This window comes from Mastigoproctus giganteus, chromosome 4 (genome assembly GCF_048544385.1).
Source record: "Mastigoproctus giganteus isolate SK-2022 chromosome 4, ASM4854438v1, whole genome shotgun sequence".
In the NCBI taxonomy this organism is placed as follows: domain Eukaryota; kingdom Metazoa; phylum Arthropoda; class Arachnida; order Uropygi; family Thelyphonidae; genus Mastigoproctus; species Mastigoproctus giganteus.
The window spans coordinates 69,136,861-69,162,394 of NC_143578.1; the positions used below are offsets into that span (position 1 = coordinate 69,136,861).

The 25,534-nt window shown below is 36.9% G+C and overlaps 1 protein-coding gene across 2 annotated transcripts in view; it reads right to left on the bottom strand.

Moving 5' to 3' along the window:
• LOC150086817 (reelin-like) overlaps positions 1-25,534 on the bottom strand; it is a 1,004,591-nt gene that overhangs the window by 890,992 nt on the left and 88,065 nt on the right. For both annotated transcript variants that reach the window (XM_090372773.1, XM_090372772.1), the window contains exons 6-7: positions 7,675-7,771; positions 4,718-4,958 (exon numbers count right to left, since the gene is read on the bottom strand). In XM_090372773.1, the coding sequence (XP_090228899.1) occupies positions 4,718-4,958; positions 7,675-7,771 (338 nt within the window). The remainder of the gene's footprint in view (positions 1-4,717; positions 4,959-7,674; positions 7,772-25,534) is intronic.

Sequence of the window (25,534 nt, forward strand, 5' to 3'; positions counted from 1 at the left end):
AGTAAATTTTTAAACATGTTGATCATGCTGTATTTATGTATGTATTTCTTTCCATGTATAATAGTTATACTTGATCCTGCAGCAGAAAAGAGTAATATAAATATGACATCTTATTATAAATGCAAGATAATACTGCTGGTCTGATGCAGCAAAAACCTGGCTTTCTTGGCCCTTTGTCTTCTTCTAATATTCATACACCATTGAAATGATAAGAACAGCTGTTCTTATTGTTTCAAGGATATTAACATTAGCAAACTACAATATACCAGTCAAATATACAGTGCATCTAATATACAGCATATTTTTTTTTTTTTTTTATGTAAACCCCAAACACGAGAGGTATTAGAACCTATAGTACTTGGTACCGTGCTTGGGTTGGAGGTTGAGAAGACAAAAGAAGATATTTATTGACATTGCATTTAAACTTCTGTAGACTGTAATTTTGAGGAAATACGTATGAAGGAAGGTTGTTCCAGAAAACAGCAGTTGAATGAATAAATGAGTAAGATGAAAAGTTGGTTTTGTGAGTTTGAAGTTGGACAGTAAATGGATGTTGGCTGGTGGCGGCACGTGTTTGGACTGTTTTGGAAAAGAGAGAGCAGGAATTATAGAAGCCAATTCAGAAGAACAGTGCCCATGGAAATATCTGAAGAAGAGGCATGCAGCAGAAACAGTACGTCTATGAGACATCGAGTGGAGAGACTCTGTTAGAGATAAATCATTAATTAACCTAACTGCCCTCTTCTGAACAGAATCAAGAAGCCTGAGAGAGGTTTTGGAGGTATCACCACAGATGTGGGAACAGTATTCCATGGTAGGGCAGATTTACGATTTGTGCAGAGTTAACAGCTGTTTTGAAGAAAAATAACGCTAAGCGAAAGAGAAAACCAAGTTTTTTAGATGCAAAGGAAGCAATATTTGTAATGTGCTTGTGCCAAGAGAGATTAGAAGTCAGGATAATCCCCAAAAGAGATATATCATTTTGCCTAGAAATCGGAGTGTCACTAAAGATAAGAATAGGAGCAGAAGAATCCTTTTTGTGAGATATAAGACAAGACTGAGTTTTAGAAGGTCTGAAATCAACTAAGTTGCCTTTGACCCACTGGAGAATTACCTGGAGATCAGCATTTAAGGAATTGTAGCAGATTTTCGAGAAGTTGAAGCTGATTGAGCAGGGAAAGGTTTCTCAAAATGGAAAGTGGAATGCAATGTGCTATCATCGGCAAAACTATGGATAGGATTTCCAGTCAATGGAAGAAGATCATTAATATACAAGAGGAAAACAGTGGAGGAAAGAACTGAACCTTGGGGGACACCAGCATTAGTGGAGAAGTTAGAAGACAGACAGCCATCTACCGTCACCCTCAGTGAGCGATCAGAGAGAAAACTGGATAACCAATTACAAAAAACAGTTGGCAAACCATAAGATGGAAGCTTGTTTAGAAGACTTTTATGCCAAACACGATCAAAAGCCTTTGAGATGTCAAGAGAAACTGCTTATGTTTCACTGAACTTTTCATTGAATTAATCCATAAATGGGTAACATAAGCCAGAATATCACCAGTGTATTGACACTGACGGAATCCATACTGGCGATCATTGATCAGATGGAAGGTTTCTAGGTAGTTTAAAAGTTGGCAGTTAATTGATTTCTCCATTACTTTAGAAAGAGTAGAAGTAATTGCAATGGGATGATAATTGGATGGGAGGGATTTGTCACCCTTTTTAGGAACTGGCTGGATATGAGCAAATTTCCAAGCAGAAGGAAAAACACCTTTGGAATAAGAAAGTGAAAAAAGGTGACAAAGAACAGGAGTAAGTTCAGGAGTACAGGTTTTGAGAACAAGTGGAGAAATACCATCGGAACCTGGAGCTTTCTTGGCATCAAGATTTGTCAAAATCCTTCTGACATCCTTTTGATGGAAGACCACAGGAGGCAGTGATTGGAAGGTGTTGGGAATGGTGGGAGGTGTTTTACCAAGATCATTAATACAGGAGTTGGAGGAAAAATGGGATGCTAGCAAGTCAGCTTTATCCTTGGCTGAAGTGACAACAGAACCATCTGGTTTGGACAGAGGTGGGAGCAGAGATGGGCAAAAGTTGCAGCCAATAGTTTTGGCAAGAGACCAGAATGCTCGGCTACCATTAGGGCAAGAAGCAAGTTTTCTACTCTTAGCCTGTTCAAAATCTAGTTTGAACTGATTAATAACTGCTTTACAATTGTTGCGAGCTTTGGTGTAGGCAGAAAATGAAACTGAAGAATTATAAACAAGCCAACTACGATATGCAACATTCTCCTCTTGAACAACCTTAGCACATTTATTGGAAAACCAAGGTTTAGATAAAGGAAGAGAATTTAAGTGGAGTGTGGAATAAAGGATTCCATTCCTGCAAGAATAATTTCACTGACACGATCTGAGCAAACATTGACATCAGAAGTTTTGAAACAGTAATCTGACCAAGGAAATGAAGAAAAGAAATCTCACAGATCATCCCATTTTACATTCTTTAATGACAAACAATATGAGGTTGGGAATAGCCATGAAATAAAGGCTCCATTGGAGAAGAGACAATCACTAAGTTGTGACCTAAGGTGCCTAAAGGACCTCTCACTTCGATCGTGTACTTAGAAGGGTTGTTTGTGAGAAAAAGATCGAGCGTGTTGGCTGTATGGTTAGTATTGTCCGGTATTCTTGTAGGTAAATGAACAATCTGTGCAAGGTCATTAGTAACTGCAAAAGCCTCAGCTGGGTCAGTGTGGAACTAGAAAATGGAAGCCAGCTGGAGTTGTGCACATTAAAATCACCAAGGAAAATTACCTTACTGTTAGGAAAGTTGGACTGGAGAAAGTCAAGTTGCAAAGAGAGGAAGTCAAAGAGCTCGAAGTGATTAGTGGAGTTGGAAGAACGGTATAGACAACAGATGAATTTGACACAATGAGGTAGAGATATTTTAAGCCAGAAAAGATCGAAAAGAGGAGATTCCAAATTACCAAGTCTCTGACAGGGAATACTGGAATGGACATATGCACAAGTACTACCTTTGAGGCGAAAGGAATCGTACAGCGAATAATTTGGGCAACTGAGATGAGCAGTAGTTGAATCAACTGATAACTGAGATTCTGTCAGAAAAATTACATGGGATTTGGCAGACAGTAAGTGGAAATGATCATTACTGAGATTAGAACTGAGACCACGTATATTTGTGAAATGAACTAGAAAGTGTTTTGGAAGTTTATATCTTTTCGCAGATAAGTTTGCTCTACTAGTTTGACAATTCATGGTGTATTCAATAGTAAGAAAAAGTGGGTGGGACAAGCTGTATGAAGTAATGAAATTTTTGGATATGGCATACACGTGGTAAGAATATACCCAGATCCTTGACATAACGTGGCCTCGACAATGCTCCCCACATACACACTACTCGGACTCCCTCCAGTCACTATCTGGCAGAGTAGAAGTAGCAAGATTATACACTAGCTGATCTGGAAGCCCCCTAGGGAGTTACCAATAGGTTCAGTCCGGCGTAATAACTAGCGGCCAGCCTGTGAACACCATTTTAGAGGTGTACCCTCAAAATGTAAGGAAAATTGGATCTTGCCATAATGTTCACCATAACCTCAAAAGTCATCAATCATACTGCATGATGGAAGAGATTGGGAAGGGTTGACCAGAACTTGGCTCTGGCGACTAAACATGGGTTCTCCCACTTCAAGCCTCCAATAAGCAAAGTGGTGGTATTGCACCGGTTGATGAGAGTCATCTACCATTGGATTGATGGGATTGGATTGGAAAATTGGATCTTGCCATAATGTTCACCATAACCTCAAAAGTCATCAATCATACTGCATGATGGAAGAGATTGGGAAGGGTTGACCAGAACTTGGCTCTGGCGACTAAACATGGGTTCTCCCACTTCAAGCCTCCAATAAGCAAAGTAGTGGTATTGCACCGGTTGATGAGAGTCATCTACCATTGGATTGATGGGATTGGATTGGAAAATTGGATCTTGCCATAATGTTCACCATAACCTCAAAAGTCATCAATCATACTGCATGATGGAAGAGATTGGGAAGGGTTGACCAGAACTTGGCTCTGGCGACTAAACATGGGTTCTCCCACTTCAAGCCTCCAATAAGCAAAGTGGTGGTATTGCACCGGTTGATGAGAGTCATCTACCACCTAGTACTGCCTGGTAACACAGAGGGGCAGCATTCTTCCATGTGGTGTGGGCATCACACCTCGACCCCTGCTTACGTTGGTTCAAACCTGGGTGGTCACCCACCATGTGCTTGAGCATGGAGGTTATACCCAGGATTACTAACAGTCCCACCATCGTGAAGGTGCAACCAGAGGATTTGGCTGTCACAGATCGTCCGGACTTTGCCAAAACTGGGTCCACTTGAACTGAATGTCACCCGAATATCAGTTCCATCAGCGTTTTAAACTCCCAGGTAGCAAGTACAGCTTGTCTGGCATATCTGAGAGAATGTCTGTGACAACCTCAAGGACCATACACACTACTGGATGTCAACTGGATGTGGGAAAGGGGGGGGGGGAGAGAGAGATTTATTCAGCTAGCTTTAAAACCATTTTAAAAAACATCATCATTGGAATCGTGCTGATATCTATTACAAGTTTGCTGTTCAACTGCATTTGTATTTTTATTTAATCCCTTAGCAAAATCTCAGAATTATTAAAAAAAAATTCTAGTTTACCTTAACCACAGCCCCAGGAAAAAATAACCAGTTGCTAGGATCTATTGGGTCAAAACTTTCTTCCAAATGTGGAGATCGGTCAACAGCGCTGCTAACTAAGATATTATCTATGGCCCAACATCCTGTTAGACTGGAGCCACTTGTAAGAGGGTCCTGATGCCACTTGAAACAAATACTGCTGGATCGTGCTTCAGATGGCAGACAAAGAATGTGAACAGTTGTGTCAGTAGATGAATTTGGGCTAAAGAACAAATTAATACATTAAAAGGCTGAATGCAAAAATAATGTTTAATATGGCGCATCCTATAACAGAATGCATTACCATTTACAGAATATAACATAATCAAATAGTATGGTGCCACAGAAATTTCGAATAAGTCAAGGAACAAGATAATTCATTGAAGCTATGTAGGAATAAAAACACAACTGTGTTAAATGCTGAAAAATGATTTATAATTCAGATTAAATTTATCCAAAGCCTTATGTTGAAAACTTATTTGCTACCACCTTCAGAATAATAAAATAATTATTAATAATTATTTTATTATTAATTAATTAATTATATAATTAAGTATTATTAATTATATTATATATATTTAAGAGAACAGATAATATTACAACTTGAGTAAAAATACTTTAAAAACCAAACATAAAAATACTCATTTTTACTTATTTTATTTTTATTAGTGCATAGGAAGGTGGCTTTTTCCCACTCCTAGCAGAAATTTTTGTGAAAATTCAAACTATAATGCCTTACCAAACCACACACACACACACACACACACACACAAACATGTGGCTCCAGCACCCTGAAAATACATTAATATCTGGAGCCACAATGGAGTGTATCTGGACAATTCCCCTCCTATGTGAAGAACACAGGCTCAAACATAACATGGAAAACAGGCATCTTTTGTCAAAATTAAAAATAGCAAATTCATTAGAGCCTAAGCCATCTATAAAATGGAGAACAGTGCAGATCTATTCTCTGTAATGAATTAAATCACTCAAAACACTGTCAAAGCTACCCATTTCAAAGCCCTGATGTTCAGAGCTCTTCAAATTTTGAAGCACTGAACCTCTAGAAGAAATCATAGCTGCCAACATTTTGACTTTCAAAAGCTGAAGATTAGGTATTTGTAAGCAGGAGGAAAATAAGAGATTTTTGGGAAAAAACAGGAGGAAACTTGGAGATTTTTCAGAAAAAGCAGGAGTTTTTTTAAAGTTGATACTTCATTAGAAATAAAATTTCACTGCCAAAATAAACATTCTGAAATTCTCGCACTAAAAATTACAGAACTGATACTGCAAAACAACCGTTGCTTCATCTATTTCTTTATCTTTACCCAGAAGTACTGGAAACTTTTCCACAAAAAATTCGAAATTTGAAAATGATGCATTGCCAGTTGATAAAAGTTTTGCTAACTTAGCATTTATAAGAAAATAATTTTTCAATGGGAACTTATGTATCATATAGACACGTTCAGCTATAAAGTAAATCTTCACTGAGCAAAAGAACAGAGTCTTCTCTTGTTTTAGATTCTCCATGACCTTGATAGTAGAAATGCCTATGACTAAGTCAAATTTTTCTGGTTTATTTTGCTGTGGTAATCAGTTTTAAAAATGGAAGTAGAAGATTGGAAAACTGTTGGCAAAATAAATTTGCATATAACATTCTTTAACATATCTAGAAGTCATGATAGTACATAAATATAAGGTACATTAAACTGAAGAGATATGTTTGGATTTTTAAATGTTAGCATAACATGTAAAAGAAACAAGCAAACTGCTTCATTCAAGCCAGAAGAGATAAACACAAACAAACTTTCTCCACGGGCGAAGATATCATGCCTAGAATTATCAACTTGCTTTGCCTGTTTAGGATTGCTTTTACCAGAAGTTTGCAATTCAGAAATTTGTTTTCTTCATTTCATTAATTTGTCTTCTTTCAAAACTTTTGGATCGTGAAGTGGATTTCAACGTGAGTCCGTGCCGCTTTTCTAGTAGTTAAATATACAAGCTAAAGAACATTTGGCATAAATTTAGAACAGTTACCAGATCACAATAAAAAATCGAATCAGTCAGTGCTTAAGTTTACAGACTACTTCATTCTTATACTTTTTGTCATGACACAACAGAAAAAGATCAAGGTTACTGGTGTCAAGGAATATGATATTTCATTCATTTCTCTTCAATTTACAGAAGAAATAAAATGGAATATGATGGAAATTTGAGTAATAAAATGGTGTCCTCTAATGAGCTTTATGTAATTAAAGTGCAATAATAAAGTAATAAGCTTTATGTGATTAAAATGTAATAATAAAGTAATAAGTATAAGAATAAAGTAGTAAGTTAGATTAAGGTGTAATAAAAATAAATAATAAAGTATAATAAATAAAACATGATTTTGTTCAGCAAAGGTCTCATTTTATAGCAGCGGGCATACATGCATGTTCATTTCTGGTCATAACTGGGGCTACAAAAAGCCCACCTTGCACACATTCATGTTCATTCACTATCACAATATGATGAACTCTTTCTAAAGACAAATTTAAACTGGCAAATTCCACAATGATCAATATCAAATATACTTCATGACTACCACTGAAAAAACAGGTTTCATAAAACAGCTATGAAATATACACAATACCCATTGCACTACTGACTCCCACATCAATTGATATTGATCAAATCTTAAAGTAGCATATAATAATAGAACTTTCCCTAAAGTGGTGAAATCTGTAAGTTAAAGAAGATCTTTACTATTTCAATCCCATCATACAACTAATTCTAAACAAGAGCTTAATAAATTTTCTGAATGCATTTCTGTTTGAAATTTATTTATGAAATTAAGTAAATAATAAACATTTCAAGAAGTAAGCCACTACTAGAATAAGTTCCAGTAACATGCTGATAATTATTAAGAAATAACAATAAATATACTAAAATCTGCATACTATACAGTGTCCAATACACTCCACTTTGTACATGAATTCAATCCATAAGAAACATATATTGGTGGATTTTTGGAATCCGAAGTGCAATTTCCAACACCTAAAAAATAAAGAAGGAAAAAAAGCCTTATTTAATTTACAGAAACAAATACTAACTAGTTAAAATTATAAATAAAAAAGACTCTCCCATGAGACTGATTAAGTTAGATAAACTATAAAAAATTTATCATTTATTGTATTTTTATTATTAATAATGGCAAATGATGCAAGAAATCAAATTTATACAGCATCAGCCAAAAAAAAACCACTTCTCACATCATCTGTCTGACCCCAGTAGTTCCTCCTTAAATTGTTAATTCACAGTAGTTCCATGAGTGTTACATACTGACTATATCAGTTACTCACTGAGTATTCTTTGAGCTAATCTATCCCAGGGGCTCAACATCTGGTGAGTACATTCATTCTTCTCTTTCTTGGTGATTTCCCTTCTCTCTCTCTCTCTCTCTCTCTCTCTCTCTCTCTCTCTCTCTCTCTCTCTCTCTTTCTCTCTCTCTCTCTCTCTCTCTCTCTCAGGGTAACTCAGAATTTTTTTTAGTTGGTGCAGTATAAGCCTCAGGCTTCCTTGCACCATATGGCTAATAATAATAATTGGACTAATGTGGTAATCAGCAGATTTCTGAGGTTATTAAGCCATATCTAGGCAAGCACCAGCTAGTTACTCTAATTCTCTTAAAACCTAAACATAATTATTCTATCAGTAAGGAACTAATTGTCAAAATGTATGCTGTGAATAGTAAAGAATATTATAGGTAGATGTGCAGGGAAGGAGGCAGTGAGAAAAAATAGTAACCACTAAATAATAAAGAAGGGACAGATAGAACTGAAGTAACATATTGCTAAATTACATAGACAGAGAGCAGTACACTGCCTCTATTCACACTTACATTAATTTTTAAATTTCAATTTATATTTTACTTTATATTCTTCCCAAATTGCTTTGTGCTTGAAGATGTATATTTTCATGTCAAATTTCTACAGTTGGTCAGACAACTTGAGTAGTCAAGACCCCCCCCCATCAGTGGGTCTCGACTACTCAAGTTGTCTGACCAACTGTCTAATAAAGTTTCAAGATTGTAAGACCTCCACATATTTTTTTACTCTATGTCCCATTTCTACATGCATCTACACGTATTTACATCCATCCTCACAATTTCATCTCACTGTTTTTTTTATCACACACACACACACACACACACACACACACACACACACACACACATATATATATATATATATATATATATGAACATAGTATGAACGAGTAGGTGGTAACTAAGGGATGTGATATCAATCCTAGCTGACTTTTGGTCCATGGTATAACCTAGTAGGGAAACATATAATTGTTATAAGCAAAATAAAACAAATAAATAAGGATAATTACTAAATTACCATGTCAAGCCAATTGCAGTATAGATTGGTGGATACACATTGCAAAGGACTTTATCGAGGGCTAACCCTTGCAATGTGTTTACCTACAATTAGCGAGCTATCAGTTTCTGTTGTCCTCTGCTTGTTATACCTGATGAATCATAAGGTATCATAAGGATATATAATTCGTTAAGATATACTAGATTATAGTATGAGATATTTAGATAAGGTGGGGGGGGAAACAATTTTAAGGTGGTTAACAAGCTAGATGACTTTAGCCCGACCGATAGCCCAGACCATGAAAACAATGTAAAAACCAAATAATGGTGATAGTTTGGTTTTTGCTATAGTTTTCACTGTTTGCATCACCTTCACAATTGAATATTTTACCTTTTAACTGTTAACCATTTGCCATATCTACTATATATATATATATATACAGGGTGTTTCAAAAATGATGGTCAATAATTTAAAAGTGAAAAATACAAACTAAAATAAATACAAACTAAAAACTAAAATAAGCAAAATGTCCCAGTGAACATCAGGCTGCAAACGGACCATTTTCGAGATAATGCACATTTTTTGTTAAGATCCGTCACTGACTATGGGAGCACTAATTTAGCAAAAATCTGTGAATCCTTTGCTAAGGGAGGTTTTATTAAATATAAGATAATACATTTTTAATTTTTGGTTTCAACACCACAGGATTTTAGAGATGTTACATGTTACAGAATGTTACAAAAGGTGTTCAAAATGCTGTCCTTGCATCTGTACGCAGCTTTGTAGTCTTCTTTGCATTGAGTTGCGAATCCTCTTGGGCATTCCTGGGTCATTTCTGATTTTCTGAAAGGTTCCTTCAACCCGACGCTGCAATTCCTCAACTGTGTTAATGTCAGAAGTGTACACCAAGCTTTTTACATGACCCCAGATACAAAAATCCATAGGATTTAAGTCTGGTGATCTGGGAGACCACAATACAGGCCAACATTTTGCTCAAGTCACGACTCAAGCAAAATGTGCCAGTGCACCATCATGCATAAACCACATGTTTTGGCGTTGCTGAAGTGGAACATTATCATCATTAAGGAGGTCTGAAAGGACATTCTGCAGAAACTGAAAGTACAGCTCTCCTGTTAGACTGTTTGGCAAAAAGTGTGGTCCAGTTAGATGGTCTCCTAGTAGTCCTGCCCGGACATTCAACGAGAAACGTTGCTGATATCGTGACGCGTGAACTGCACGAGGATTTCAGTCGGACCAAATGTGACAATTATGAAAATTAAAAATACCATCACGAGTAAACCCAGCTTCATCAGTGAAAAAAATGTTGTTTAAAAATTGGGGGTTCGGGACACACTTGTTGCAGCCACTGGCAGAAGTTCATTCTGGGAGGGTAGTCTGTATTGCTGAGCCCTTGTACATTCTGGATATGGTAGGAGTACAGTAATTGGCAATGTAAAATTCGCCACAACTGCTGCTATGACTCAGTACATGCTCATGCAGAGCAACCCTGCTTGTCAAAATTCCTGGATTTTGTTCTATTCTTTCTAACATCCTTTCCTCAACATCAGGTGTTATGCTTCTGGGCCTACCTGCTAGTACTCCATGTGCAAAGCACCCATGTTTTCTAAGGCACTGATGTACCCTGATGAATGTGCGCCTGTTGTGCTGCCTTCGGTGAGAAAATGCATCTTGGTACAAACATGCAGCCTCAAGTGCCCTGCCATTGGCTTTAACATACATGAAGTGCATGTCCGCATACTCTTTGTTGCTGTGACCGCTTTCCATATTGACTATCCTTTGACAAGTACTAATATGCCTGCTACATCTCAGAGCATTAGAGAAGGGAAAGGGAGAGAATGAGCATAACCTAACCTAAACAAACAAGTCAGTGGCGGATCCCAACTCTGTACAGTTCACCTTTTCAGTGGTGGATCCCAACTAGAAATGTGCAATATCTCAAAAATGATTCACTTAAGGACCCATGTTTACTAGGCTTTTTTTGCATATTGTAGTCTGTACAGTTCACCTTTAAATTATTGACCATCACTTTTGAAACCCTGTATATACAGTAAACGCTAGTTATAGTGATCACTGGTTATTAGATTCAGCAGCTTTAGTGAATCAAATTTCAAAGAACCGATTCAAATCAATTAAATGTGCTATACTTTCATCATTTATTAGAATCACATCTTCAGTTATAAGAATAAATTTTGAATTCCTCTGTGATATTTTTCTAAAGCACATTTCTGGAGGTAAAATTTGACAATCTGTTATAAATGGGTAGTTACTACAGCTTTAACAGCAAAAGAAATTTCCCAGTCTGTTACTGATAATTTCACCAAGGAGGAGGAAAATGAAGATGAGCCGGAACAAATTCCAGTTACAAAACCGCAAACTCAAGAAGCTATAGCCGTCCTGAGGAGAGCGTTGGAAAAAACTGGTGCAAATGATCATGAATATAGACTATTATACAATATTGAAAAATCTATAAATAGACTTTGTAGTGATAATCTAAAGCAATCTAAAATAAGTGACTATTTAAAATTATAATCATATTACAAAGTGTTATGTTTAATTAATATGTATATTAATTAAACTATGCATAAGTATAAATTTATTTTTATTTTGCTAACCTGTGGATAATATTCTTTTGATTTTCATGCATCATTTAATTGGTAATAAATTTTCGGTAATAAAGTGAAAATTTGTGGTTTATATCTTTATTTTTATAGCCTGTGGATAATATTCATCAATTTTTGCTTATTAGATTCGCCATTTAATAGAATCAAAATTCAAACATGTTCACTATAACTGGTGCTTACTGTATACAATCTATCCCCGACATACGTAAGAGATACATTCCAGAACTTCTTATGTAAGTCGAGTTTTATGTAACTCAGGAATGACTAATAAAATATTGCTACTATATGCCTGATATTCCAAAATTACAAAAACCACATAATATCCTTGGAAGAATGAAGAAAAACAGTTATATACCATAACAATTAAAAACTTTATCTGGGGACAGCAGTGAAGTAGTACCGCTTTCACTTATTCTCTTAGGTGGCACCATGATAATGGTAAAAAAATTAATTTTCTGTAAAGAACCTCACAGGGTTAAGTTACAAGAGATGCTGTCACACCTTACAACGTGCAAATGAAGCACACACACTACACAATAATAGTTTGACACAAAGTCACTGAATTTGATTGGATGGGAATTTCAACTTCACCACAAAACCCAAGGTGTAACAAATATTACATACAAAATGCGAAGAAAAGCTCCCACTTTGCTCTCAGACAAAAACTGAACTGATTCTACAATCTAGAAAGAAAGGAAAGAAAGGATGTAGAGACAAAGTGCTACAGTGTAATTCTCCAAAGAAATAGCCTATGTCCCATAGGCTATTTCTTTGGAAACTGCGTGGCTTGAATGTTGTGGGGGTTTCTCTGAAGTGCATTGATACAGTTCACCTGTCTCAAACACGTTGTCGAATATTCCTTCAGAATTTTTAAAGCAGAAAATGAAATGTTAACTCTAGTTATTTACCTAGATTCTAGTTACGCCACAGGTTATTATCCAAAATACTTTGTATGAGAACGAAAATAAAAACATACTTATTGTTCCTTCATTTGACTTCACTCTTAAAAAATTATACAGAAAGTATTTTTATGATAAATAAGTCTGAAGTTATGTAACTTAGGCTTACGTAAGTCTGGGACTAACAGTATATAAAATGAATAACATAAAATCTAAATTAGATAAAATTAAATGAAAAATGGAAATAAAAATAACAATGGAAATAAAAAAATAAAATTAAATAAAAAATAAAAGACATAATAAAGTATAGCAGTTTTACTAAAATAATTTTATTGAAATTAAGATAAATTATATTCAATCCAAAAAACTAATTGTCTGGCCATCAAGACACTTTGCTCATAAACCATGGCCATGCTGTGGCTTCTTAAAAAGATAGCATGTGCTATGGTTTGTGATGTTTTTACTTTATTTCATATTTTATTATGATTATTATTATTATTATTAGCCATATGGTACAAGGAAGCCTGAGAGTTATGCTGCACCAGCCAAAAAAAAAAAAAAAATTCCCGAGTTACCCCCGTGTGTGTGTGTGTGTGTGTGTGTGTGTGTGTGTGTGTGTGTGTGTGTGTGTGTGTGTGAGAGAGAGAGAGAGAGAGAGAGAGAGAGAGAGAGAGAGAGAGAGAGAGAGGTAGAAAGGCATCACCAAGAAAGAGAAGAATGATGATATCCAGCTCAGGACCCTGGGTTTGCCAAACGCATACTCACCAGATGTGAGCCCCCGGGGTTATTTTTATTTAATTCAAGAAACCATCAGCAACTTACTGGTTAGTCAGAAACAATAGAAGTCAGCAAAGACAGTTGTAAAAATAAGCATTTAATAGAAGTCTGCTGAATAGTTAGTTAGTTATTTTGGTTTTTAGGAGCATTAGCAACTAAGGCCATATTGCTCCGGGATATGTGGCGGTCATTCCCTGACCTTTCCGCATCCTCCGTATTTGGTAGTAATGGGCTCGAACCCCGGTCTAATCAAGAAGCGTGTGCTATGCACACGCTTCTTGATTAGACCGGGGTTCGAGCTTGATTAGAGAGACAAAGATTGATTAAAGGGACTTTGTTTGAGCTTGATTAGAGAGACAAAGAGACTTTGAAATTGTGTTTCTACCATCTCTTATGTTTCAAAATTACTTACAATGAATTTTTTAGGATAAGAATCAATAATGCTGGTAATTTTCTGGAAGAAGCCAGAATAAGAATAGCTATTCTTTGATGAACCAGATCAGACATGATCCAACAGTTGGTGTGGATGGCTCCAAGTAAAGAGCTGTGGGTTTTGCCACAGTGGGCCAAAATTGTATTGCCCATTGTGTACTGTACTGCTAGAATATCCTGGTGGCACTTTATTCTATATATATACATATATAATGCATAAATAAATAATAGCTGCTGAGAAAAGAAAAGAAAAGTGGAGAGAAGAAAATGAGAGATGAGAGTAGGTAGTATAGCTACAAAAAAGGTGAAAAAAACATTTTTTCCCTGGTTTTCCCACCCTTTCTTTTTTTTCATATAATTTTTATAGTTTTTTATATATATATATCGGTTAGAAAAATCGGTTAACATGAAAAGATATTCTGATCCCAACAAAATTCTATGTGATTTCATACATTTATTTTCTTTTAACATGAAACAAAAAACACTTAACGTGAAAAGATTTCGCATCTCAGAAGGACAAAAAAATATACCAGCCACCACTTTATGACTCAACTTTTTATTGACTAGGCCGACATCTGATAATAAACAATATTATTATTATTATTATTATTAGCCATATAGTGCAAGGAAGCCTGAAGCTTATACTGCACCAGCAAAAAAAATTCCCGAGTTACCCAGAGAGAGAGAGTCAAAAGTAGAAAGGAATCATCAAGAAAAAAAAGAATGATGATATCCAGCTCAAGACCTTGGGTGTGCCAAGCCCATACTCACCAGATGTGAGCCCCCGGGTTTGAATATGTAGATAGTACAAGGATGATGCTTGCCACACACCACCGTTATCATTTTAAACAAATGGGATTACCCATCGGGCAGGCAAAACATTTCATTTACAGTCTTAAAGTGAGTGACACGTACTATATAAAGTGGCGAATTTCGTGTTTAGTAAAAAATCCGTAAATTTATCACCCTCAACTGTACAATGGAAAAATCAGGGTGTAAACAAAGCACTATTTCACTTAAAGTTAAAATGGATTTGCTTAAAGCAGTAGATGTAGGGGATCCTTCGAAAACAGACATTTATAAAAAGTTCGGAATCGCTAACTCTACATTGTTGGCAATCATATAGAATAGAGACCAACTTACTGCAATGTCTGAGCACAATATGTTTGAGCCAGATAGGGAATGGATGAGAATGGCCAAACATGAAGATTTGGAGGCTGTTGCTTGTTTAGTTCAAACAAACTAGGTCTCAGAATGCTCCAATATCGGGACCTCTATTAATGGAAAAAAGCAGATGTGTTTGCAATTCAAATGGGGATTGAATTCACTGCAAATCCAGGCTGGATGGAACGTTTCAAGAAAAGAAATGGCAGTTTTTAAAAATGTTTGCAGTGAAGCAAATCAAGTTTCACCGAGTATGACATCGGATTGACTGAAGTCTACATTGCCCACAGTGCTTGAAGAATAAGTGAAGTGCGAGAGATGTCTTTAATGCTGATGAAACAGGGTTGTTCTATCGCTGCTTACCCGATTTTTCAGCACCAAAGAGTGTACTGAGAGCACTACACAGGTTCATACACGCATTCAACTTCGAGTCCAAACAGCTCTTTCACATAATAGACGATATCTGTAAATTCAATCTTAAAAACCCACATAATAAAATGGGTACAGAAGAATCTATCATAATCTTAAATTTCCAAAGTAAAATAATGTATAACATCAACATTAATAAATTATCAATCATCATAATGATTTGCTTCCTAACAATAGCCAAAACATCAGCATAAAAGTTAGATACAAATATAAGAAACCATTTGGGATAATAGCCTGCAACTACAAATCCATAGCAACCAATTTAATATCCTATAACCCAGACATTAATGACTGCATCTGCAAACAAAGCAATATGTAACAATATATTGATCCTGACCATGGACACATCATCACAGGAAATTTAAGTATCGTTGCAGACTCAATACTCAGATATATACTAGCCCAAAGATTTAACTTCAGGCCATGTAACAAAATAAATCTAACTACTTTCAAGAAACAGCTATATCAAGTTGTTGTTGTTCGGTTTAACGACACAAGGGCTACTACGGCCAAATTGTGTCTCCTAATCGTTAATTTACAAAAAACGTATTGCTAGAGAGATTAAATTATATACTTCTGTACAAACCAATATGTTTTAGATATAATAAAAGTTCTTCAATATTTGCTTCATTTCCTAAGATGCGAGATAAATCAGGTGATATATTCAATTTAGAGAGAGACTGAAAAGTGTTTGACCGGATGGTTGAATGCAAGGGACAATCAACCAGAAAATGACGGACTGTAAGTTGCGTCTGACAGGATGAGCACTGTGGTGGACTTTCTCCCAATAATAGGAAGAGATGAGTATGGTGAGTGTGTCCAATTCTCAGTCTTGCCAGTACTACTTCCTCTCGTCTGTTTCTTCGGAAGCCAGACAGCCACAGCTTTGGGTCTTCTTTTATTTGGTATAGTTTATTGTTTTTGTCACTTTTCCAGGTCTGTGACCATTTATTGTAGCAGGCTTTGCGTATGACAGACTTAAAATCAGAGAAAGGAACCTGAGGATGTTGTGAGAGAGCGGTTTCCGGATGTTTAGCGGCAAAGTCAGCACTTTCATTTCCCGGAATGCCTGAGTGGCCAGGGATCCAGCAAAATCTGACTGACTGATTGGACACACTGCAAACGAATAGCTGGGAATGAATCTGTTGCAATGTAGGGTGAGAAATGGAGGAATTCTTCCTTATGGCAGAGACAGCACTAAGAGAATCTGTGTAAATTATGGCAGATGAGATGGAAAGCTCAATTATCTTACTAAGCGCTAACTTAATGGCATATAATTCGGCTGTGAAGACGCTGCAGGCAAGCGGTAGTGTGGCTGAAATTGTACATAAAGGGAAAACTGCAGCAGCACCTACCGTACTCTCAGTTTTGGAACCATCCGTATAAATTTTACAGGCATGGTTGTTCATAGCATGAGCTGAATGTAACTGTCTGATATTGCAGGAAGGTATATTTTTCCCCCACTGGAGGAAGTATGTATCTTGAGAGACAGACACATATGTCCAAGGAGCAACAGGTGTAGTTGTGTCTTGGAAAATTTCATTTAAATTGATATTCCAAGTCTGAACAATCTCTTTTATCCTGATAGATGCGGGTCTATTTTCATTTGGTTTGCTCTCATAGAAGGCGTCCCAATGAGTATTATAGAGATACTCCCAACTTGGGTGCGATGGTAGACTCTGGATCTTAGCAGCGTAGCGAAGCAATAGTGTTTTTCTACGCAGATGTAATGGGGGATCATGCGCTTCAATATATAGACTTTGGATAGGAGAAGTCCTGAAAGCTCCCAGCGCAGTCCTCAGAGCACTGTGGTGGATCATATTTAGCCGTTTTAAAGTAGTGCTCCTGGCAGAGTCGTACACTGGACAACCATAATCTAATCGTGAACGGATTAAACTTCTATAAAGATGCAACAAAGTACAGCGATCAGCTCCCCATGACATAGATGAGACCGAACGAAGTATATTTAAATGCTTTAAACAAGAAGTTCTCAAATAACTGATGTGAGCTTGGAAATTTAGTTTGCGGTCTAGTAATAGTCCAAGAAATTTAACGGTATTAACAATTGGGATTGGAGTATTGTTTATTTGTAGTTCAGGTTCCGGATGGAGAGCTCGCTTCTTGCAAAAGTGAGTGACAGTGCATTTCTTTTCTGACAATCTGTAACCGTTCCGTGAAGTCCAGGCCTCTATTTTGGTTATGGCTAGTTGTAGCTGCCGTTCAATGGTATTCATACTTTGAGATTGACAGGAAATGGTAAGATCATCTGCATACATATAAGTTTGAACAGTTTTTGGGATATCTCGTGTCATTGTGCTAACTCGGATTGAAAACAGTGTTGGACTGAGTATTGATCCCTGCGGAACTCCCTCTTCCTGTATGTGAGATGTAGAGAGGACGTTTTTGTATCGGACTTGAAAAGAGCGCAATTGCAGGAAATTTTGAATTGTTTCCGGCAAATGGCCCCGAAGCCCCAGATGGTAAAGGTCCCTAATAATACCATGACGCCATGTTGTATCAAATGCCTTTTCAAGATCTAAATTGACCATGACTAGATGTTGTTTCATGACAAAGGCATTGCGGATATGAGATTCGGCTTTGATAAGCACGTCCAGTGTTGATCTATTTTTCCGAAAGCCATATTGTTGTTCTGGAAGGAGATTCTCTGACTCCAGGATGTAGGTGAGCCTAGTATGAACCATCCTTTCGAAAATTTTTCCCATGCAGCTCGTAAGAGATATTGGCCTGTAATTTTCAACACAGGAAGGATCTTTTCCTGGTTTTGGTAAGGCGATAACGAACGAATGGCGCCATGAAGAAGGATAGGCATTTTCGGTGAAGATCCGATTATAAAAAATTAATAGAGTTCTCAAGTCTTCATCAAGTAAATGCTTTAGCATAATGTAATGAACTCCATCTGGACCTGCAGCGCTATTGGAAGATCTGTTTAATGATTCTTGAAGTTCTATTAATGTAAACGGTTGGTTGTACGGCAGTGAGCGGCGCGTGAAGAAGTTGATTTTATATCGTTCCGCACCTGCTTTGATGTTCTGGAAGGTGGACGCATAGGTGGCAGAAGCTGATATTTTTGCAAATGATTCTGCTAATGCATTTGCAACTTCTTCAGGAGTAGAAATGTCTTTCCCTCTCCAATGAAGTATCGGAGAGGGCAGCCGAGTAAATTTGCCATTTAATGCCTGTATTCTTTTCCAGATGACTCGTGTATCCGTGTCTTTGGTAATGGTTGAGGCAAAAGCAATCCAAGAATCCCGTTTCGCTTTCCGCCTAACTTGTCTAGCTTTCGCTTTGAGTTTTTTATAAGCAATTAGGTTACTAGTGGTGGGATACTTGCGGAAATTATTCCAAGCACGGTTTTTTTCCTGTTTGGCAATTGAACACTCTGTATTCCACCAGTTATTTCTGTGTTTGTGATAAAGCGTGGATTTTGGAATGGAACCATTAGCTGCAGTGAGAATCTGATTGATTATATAAGTATTTACTTCATCAATATGTTGTCTTTGAACATAACATCTGTCTAAGAGTATTTTTGCAGAATACCCTCCCCAGTTTGCCTTTTTAAACTGCCAGTTGGATCGTTGAACAGGATTCGGAGTTACTCTTGTTTGTAGTGAGCAAATAATTGGAAAGTGATCACTGTTAAAGGGATCGGTTAAAACTGACCATGTCATGATTGGAAAGATAGATGGTGAACAAATTGACAAGTCTATTGCAGAAACAGATCCTGTTGCTAGGTGTATGTAAGTAGGAGATCCAGAATTTAATAAATTAAGATCATTATTGTTCATGAATTCCTCCATCAATTTGCCTCTTCTATCCATTGTAGTAGACCCCCACAATGGATGATGTCCATTAAAGTCACCAAAGAGACAAATTGGAGTTGGGAGTTGTGAAATCAGGCTGTCAAGTTCTGAATGCGGAAATGGTAGAGATGGTGAAATATAGATGGAAACAAGGGTAACTGAAATACCAACTGCAATACGAGCTGCGACAACTTCTAAAGTGGTTCTCAATTGGATCGGCCTGGATGGAATGTCGGAGTTAACAAGAATAGCTACTCCGCCACGAGCAGGAGAGTTTGAACTCCTATCTCGTCTGTACGTCACATAATTTGAAAATTTTGGTGAAATTTGGGGTGACAAGAAAGTTTCCTGTAGGCATACACCTATGGGATTGAATTGAGCTAGTAAATCCCTTAAGTCATCAGAATGACTACTTAGTCCTCTGCAGTTCCATTGTATGATGTTATACATTATTTAGATTTAGCTGAGGATGATTCGTCTGACTGTTTTTTGTTCGTGGGACATTTCTTCCGGTCTTTTTTTGGGAATGTGGGGCGTCCAATATCCATGGTGTCATCTGCATGGAGTTCTAGAATGGGCTCCTCGTTACTTAGCAGCTCATCTACATCCATATTATTGGTAGGCGATTCCATTTTTTTTGAGACTGAGTGAGATTTTAATTGTTCTTTTTCAACTGAGACTAATGGGGTATGAGTAGGAATACTGATTGGAGTATTTGTGGCTTCGCTAGTTTTTTTCGGAGGATTATCTTTTTTAGAGGTTGAAAGTGTAACTTTAAGCCAATTCGCTAGAGAGGTATTAGGCGGAACTGATACATCCGTTTGAGCTGCAGTAGAAACAAAGTTTCTAGTTCGAGCTGCATAAGAACGACCACTAGGCATGGTCGACATAACTTGTCTACGTGCCTCAGGAAACGTGACTTTATTTTCAATTTTGTATTTTTGTATTTTCTTTCCTGTTATCCATAGCTCACAAGTTTTGGAAAAGGCTGGATGGCTTCCTTTGCAATTTGGACAAACAGGAGTTTTGACTGAACAATCCGCTTGGGTGTGATCTTTAGAGCCACAGATGGGACATGTGGCTTCCCGCGACAAGCCTGCTGGGAATGGCCGTATTTCTGACATTTAAGCAACGAACAGGATTCGGGATGTATGGTCGAATCCGGCAGTTTAAATAACCAGCTTTAATAGAGGATGGTAAGTCTGGAGTGCTAAATGTCAGAATGATGGATCTTGTTGGAGTAAGATTTCCATCTTTTTTCGTCATGATCCGTTTTACATTTACTACTTTCTGACTGCTGAGTTCTTGGAGTAGTTCTTCTTCGGAGACTGTAATTAGGTCCCACTCGCTGATGACACCTTTTGATGAATTTAGTGTTTTGTGGGGAGTAATTTCTACTGTCAACCCACCAAATGTTGTTGTTTTTAAGAGCCGCTCAGAATGTTTTGAGGTGGCTGTTTCTATCAGAAGGTCTCCGGATTGCAGTCTTTTAACCATTTTTGGTGATCCAGCAATTGACTCCAAGATTTTCTGAATTAAGAATGGTGACAACTTACCCACAGGTTGGGCAGATAGGGAATGAATCACCAGGAAGTTTGGGCAATCGTCATGACATTCTGCTTCTCTTCGCAGTCTTTTAGGTTGACTTGAGTCATGGTCAGGTTTAGAATCTTCCGCTCTTGAGCTCAAAGGCTCTAAGTTTGGATAATGATTTTTATCCATGATCGCTCCTTTTTGCCCTGGGGGTTTGCCTTTACCTCCCAGGTTACCGGCCCCGCCACGGGGAGGCAGGAGCAGTGCCGCTTGGTGGCCAAGCGTAGAGTTAGTAAGTTAGTACAGCTAGCAAAATTAAAGAAAAAGGTACTTGCCTTCTTCTGGGCTCTCTTCTTAGTGTTTTTAAGTAAGTAGAGCTACTTAACAGAAAATATTAATTCTAAGAGAAAAACAAGGAAAACTCTGTCACTTGGAGGAAAAACGCTTTATAAACTCGCAAGAATCGCTTGGCCACGGAAACGCTTGGCACCCGGGGCCAGCTATATCAAGACCTATAAAACTACTGCTTTTGCCAAACACATAAACATAACACACCAATAGAGGCATACACTAGCGTAGCTACCTTTTTTCAGGCCATGAGGCAAAGAACATATTCGGGCCCCTACTTAATTAATGAAAATTGCAAAAACAGGAGACAGCCAAAGATGCCAGGCCCCTAAAGGGCCTGGCCATGGAGGCAATTGCCTTGCCTGCCTACATGGTAGCTATGCCACTGGAGGCATACCATATGTGGATTAGCAATACATTCACTCTATTAAAACATAAATTTACATCACGAAGTTCAAATAGATATAGCCAGTAAAAATTCAGCTACTATAACCTAGCTAAACTAAAACAAAAACTGCTATAGATACATAAAGATTTCATCATTACACCAGTAGATAAAGCATCAAATAACTATGCTTTAATTTGCAAAACATTTTATGCATGCACTTTGAGAACTGAACTTAACTCCAGCAACACATACAAACCTATATCCAGTTCCTGCAATATCATTACAAAGAAACTTATAGCCTTTAACAAAAAATTAAAACCGAACATTAGCAATTACAGTCTGCCATATATATATACTTCATTCCAAAATTCCATAAAAAATCCATAGGCTTCAGATTTATAACCTCATGCAAGAATAGTTATGTTCACAAACCGGGCAAAACTCTTGAACGTCTACTACAACCCTTGTTGAACATCATACCAAATAGCATAATTATAAGCAACAACCTACCAGTATTAAAATCCTTACAGAATAACATTTCCAGTATACAAACTTTTGACTTCCACAGCTTATTTACAATTATTAACCAAACCAAGCTAAAAACAGTACTCAAAGATATATACGCAAAATATAGAGAGAATATAACCTGCAATACCAACTACTGGAACAACCTAGTGAACCTATGCAATAACTTTGTATACAACAGCAAGACAGTATATCTACAAACTAACGGAACACCTATGGGAAGTCCTGCTTCATACATAATAGCAAACCTATATCTATATTGGTCTGAAAACTCATTTCCACAGGAGCTTAACTTCTACAGATATATATAGATGACCTCATAGTTAACTGCCCAAACTTCATCAAGGAATATGGACACTTATACCCCAACAAACTGAAACTGGAAAAAAACAAACAACAATGATACTACAGCCACTTGTGCATATTGTGTTACTTGCAATGTGTGTGTGTCGTGTTCTTTGTTATTGATTGCTTACCTTTTTACTGTTTAAGTTTTAACCCCCACCCACAAAGGTCAGTGAACAGAAATGTCAACTAGTTAGCATGTACATATTACAGTACATATTAATTATTCAGATTTTCAAGTATCATTTAATTTTTTAATTGGTAAATTAAAAATAAGAAAGGGTAAATTTGTGCTGAATATATCTTTACTTTTATTGGATAATATTCCTCCTATTTTCGCTAATTATAATCGCTGTTTAATAGAATTAAAATTCAATTCACAAACGTGATCACAATGACCGGCACTTACTGCGCATCGTATAGTGAATGGTACTTTACTATGGTGAGTCCATCATAACGCGATTTGATTGTACAGTGATCGGATAATTGGGACAGCCGCTTAATTGGGCCAAAATGCACTAGTCCCGATGCGTCCCAAATGACCGGAATCGACTGTATATATATATATATACACACATTATGGCTGTAGGGTACATTTTGCTAATGCAGTGTCCCTGATCCATAATCAATGCTACCTTCCTTTTCGTACTGTTACTCTCCACCCTCTATTGATTGCTTAGCTTCTTAATACTATTATTCTTTTATTATATATATATATATATATATATTAAGTATGTGTTGTATGAGTAGAGGTGCTGATCTATCAGGTGTAGTTACAGTAAAAAAAAAATTATTAAAAACCACCTGAAAAATAAAAGCATATTTTCATCTATATATAAATGCATTTTTATACATTTATATAAATGTATATTTTCGTTTATTTTATTGAATTTTATGTAATCTGCTTTTATTTTTGCTTTTATTTTTCAGGCACGACGTAATAATAATTGTTTTCCATTGTAACTACACCTGACAGGTCAGCACCTCTACTCATACATTTACCTAATACATTTGTCTATATTTCATTATGGTTGCTGGGTATAAATTATCAAGTGATACAGAAGATGGCTGTATATATAAACTAGTAGTCTGCAATAGAGTCACAAAAGAGGTTAGGCAAGTTAAGGAAGATTACATGAAGTCTCTGACAAGAAGGAAGGTTATAAGAAATCTCTGACAAGAAGGAAGGGGATAAGTGGTTTAATTGTTGAAGATCCGTTAAGGACCTTCCGTGAATCCAACCATGGATTCAGGAACAGTCTCTATGGACTGGAGATGTGAGAATGTATCCTCCAATCCAGAGATGGAGGATCATGTTGCAAATAATTATAGACCTGTTAGCTTCAATTCTTTTTGAGGGAAAAATAACAGTCACTGGTTAGAGAAGTAATATAGGACCATCTAGACAGGAATGCAGTTATATGATAGTCACGGCATGAATTGTTGATCAGCAATCTTGTCTGACCAATCTTATTTGGCACTAGGAATCAGTAACAAAGAAACTGAATTCAAATATTAATTCTGATATTATATACTTAGATTTCAGAAATGCTTTTTAAACTTTTGCATGTAAAAACTGCTAAACAAATTGGAGCAGTGTGGCATTAAAAGCAAGTTACTGCTATGAATAAAGGGAAGGTTGAATGGCAGAAGACATAAGAGTAGTTATAAATGGGAACTGCTCTTCTTGGACTAATTTTATTAGTAGAATTCACCAGAGTTCAGTGTTGGGCCCATTGTTGTTTTCCATATTTATTAATGATACTGATGAGGCATAATGACAGTAATCAACATATGCTACTGCAACAAGATCTAGAACAATAAGTCAGATGGGCTGTAAAGTGGAAACTGAAGTATCAGGAATTATTGCATATGAGTAGCAGTAATTCCAGATTAAAATATCAACTTTTCATTCAAAGGGGTGGTTGAATGGGAGAAGACGAGAGTGGTAATCAATGAACACTGCTCTTCGTGGACTAATGTTATTAGTGGAGTACCCCAGGGTTCGGTGTTGGGCCCACTGTTGTTTCATATATTTATCAATGATATTTATGAAGAAATATCATGCTTAATGTCCAAGTTTGCAGATGATACAAAGGTTGGCAGGGTTGTTAATGACAGTACAAACAGTATGTTACTGCAACAGGATCTACAAAAGTTAGGCAGATGGACTGAGAAGTGGCAACTGAAGTTTAACATTGACAAATGCCAAGTACTGCATATGGGTAGAAGTAACCCCAAAGAAATATACCAACTGTGTGGTACACTTAGGGTGTACCACAGAAATGTACACTTAGGGTGTACCACACCAAAGAAAGTACTACACGCAGAAGTAACCCCAGAAAAATGTACCAACTGTGTGGTACTACACTTAGGGTGGTAGAAAATGAAAAAGACTGGAAGTAATTGTGCAGTCAGATATGAAGTTTTCTAAGCAATGCAGACAGGCTGGCAGAGCAGATCATGAGGTATTGTCAATGATATACATGAATTTTGCTAGTAGGGAAAAGGAGGTGATTATTGCTTTGTATGAGGCAATGGTCAGGCCACGCCTTGAGTATTACGTACAGGTCTGGAGGCCTCATTTTAGAAAGGATGTAAGAGTTGTTTGAGCATTTATAGAGAAGGGCAACAAGATTGTAAGGGGAATGAAGGGTTCTTCTTACCAAGAAAGGCTTAAGTTCTGCAAATTGCCGTGGCTGGAGATTAAGCACCCACAAGGTGATCTGATTGAGATGTTTAATACCTTGAATGGGTTGAGCATGCTGAATTCTGATAGGATTCTTCCACTTGCTCAGATTATGAACCTGAGGGGGCATAAATTCAAATTGAGGAATGACAGTTGTACAATAGATGAGCGGAAATTTTCCTTTAGCCAACGGGTGGTTAATTGCTGGAACAAACTTCCATCTGTCATTGTAGTTGATAGCTTAAATAAATTCAAGGAGAAACTGGACAAACCTTTAGAGGGAATGGATGTATGAAATTTTGTTTTGTTTTTTTTTTTTTTTTTGGCTGATGCTACATGCTTGCTTTCTTGCATCATATGCCTCCATTACTATTACTATGACAGCTCATGGGATTTTGTAAATGACATACAGAATTTTTCCAGCAGAGATAAGTAGGTGATTA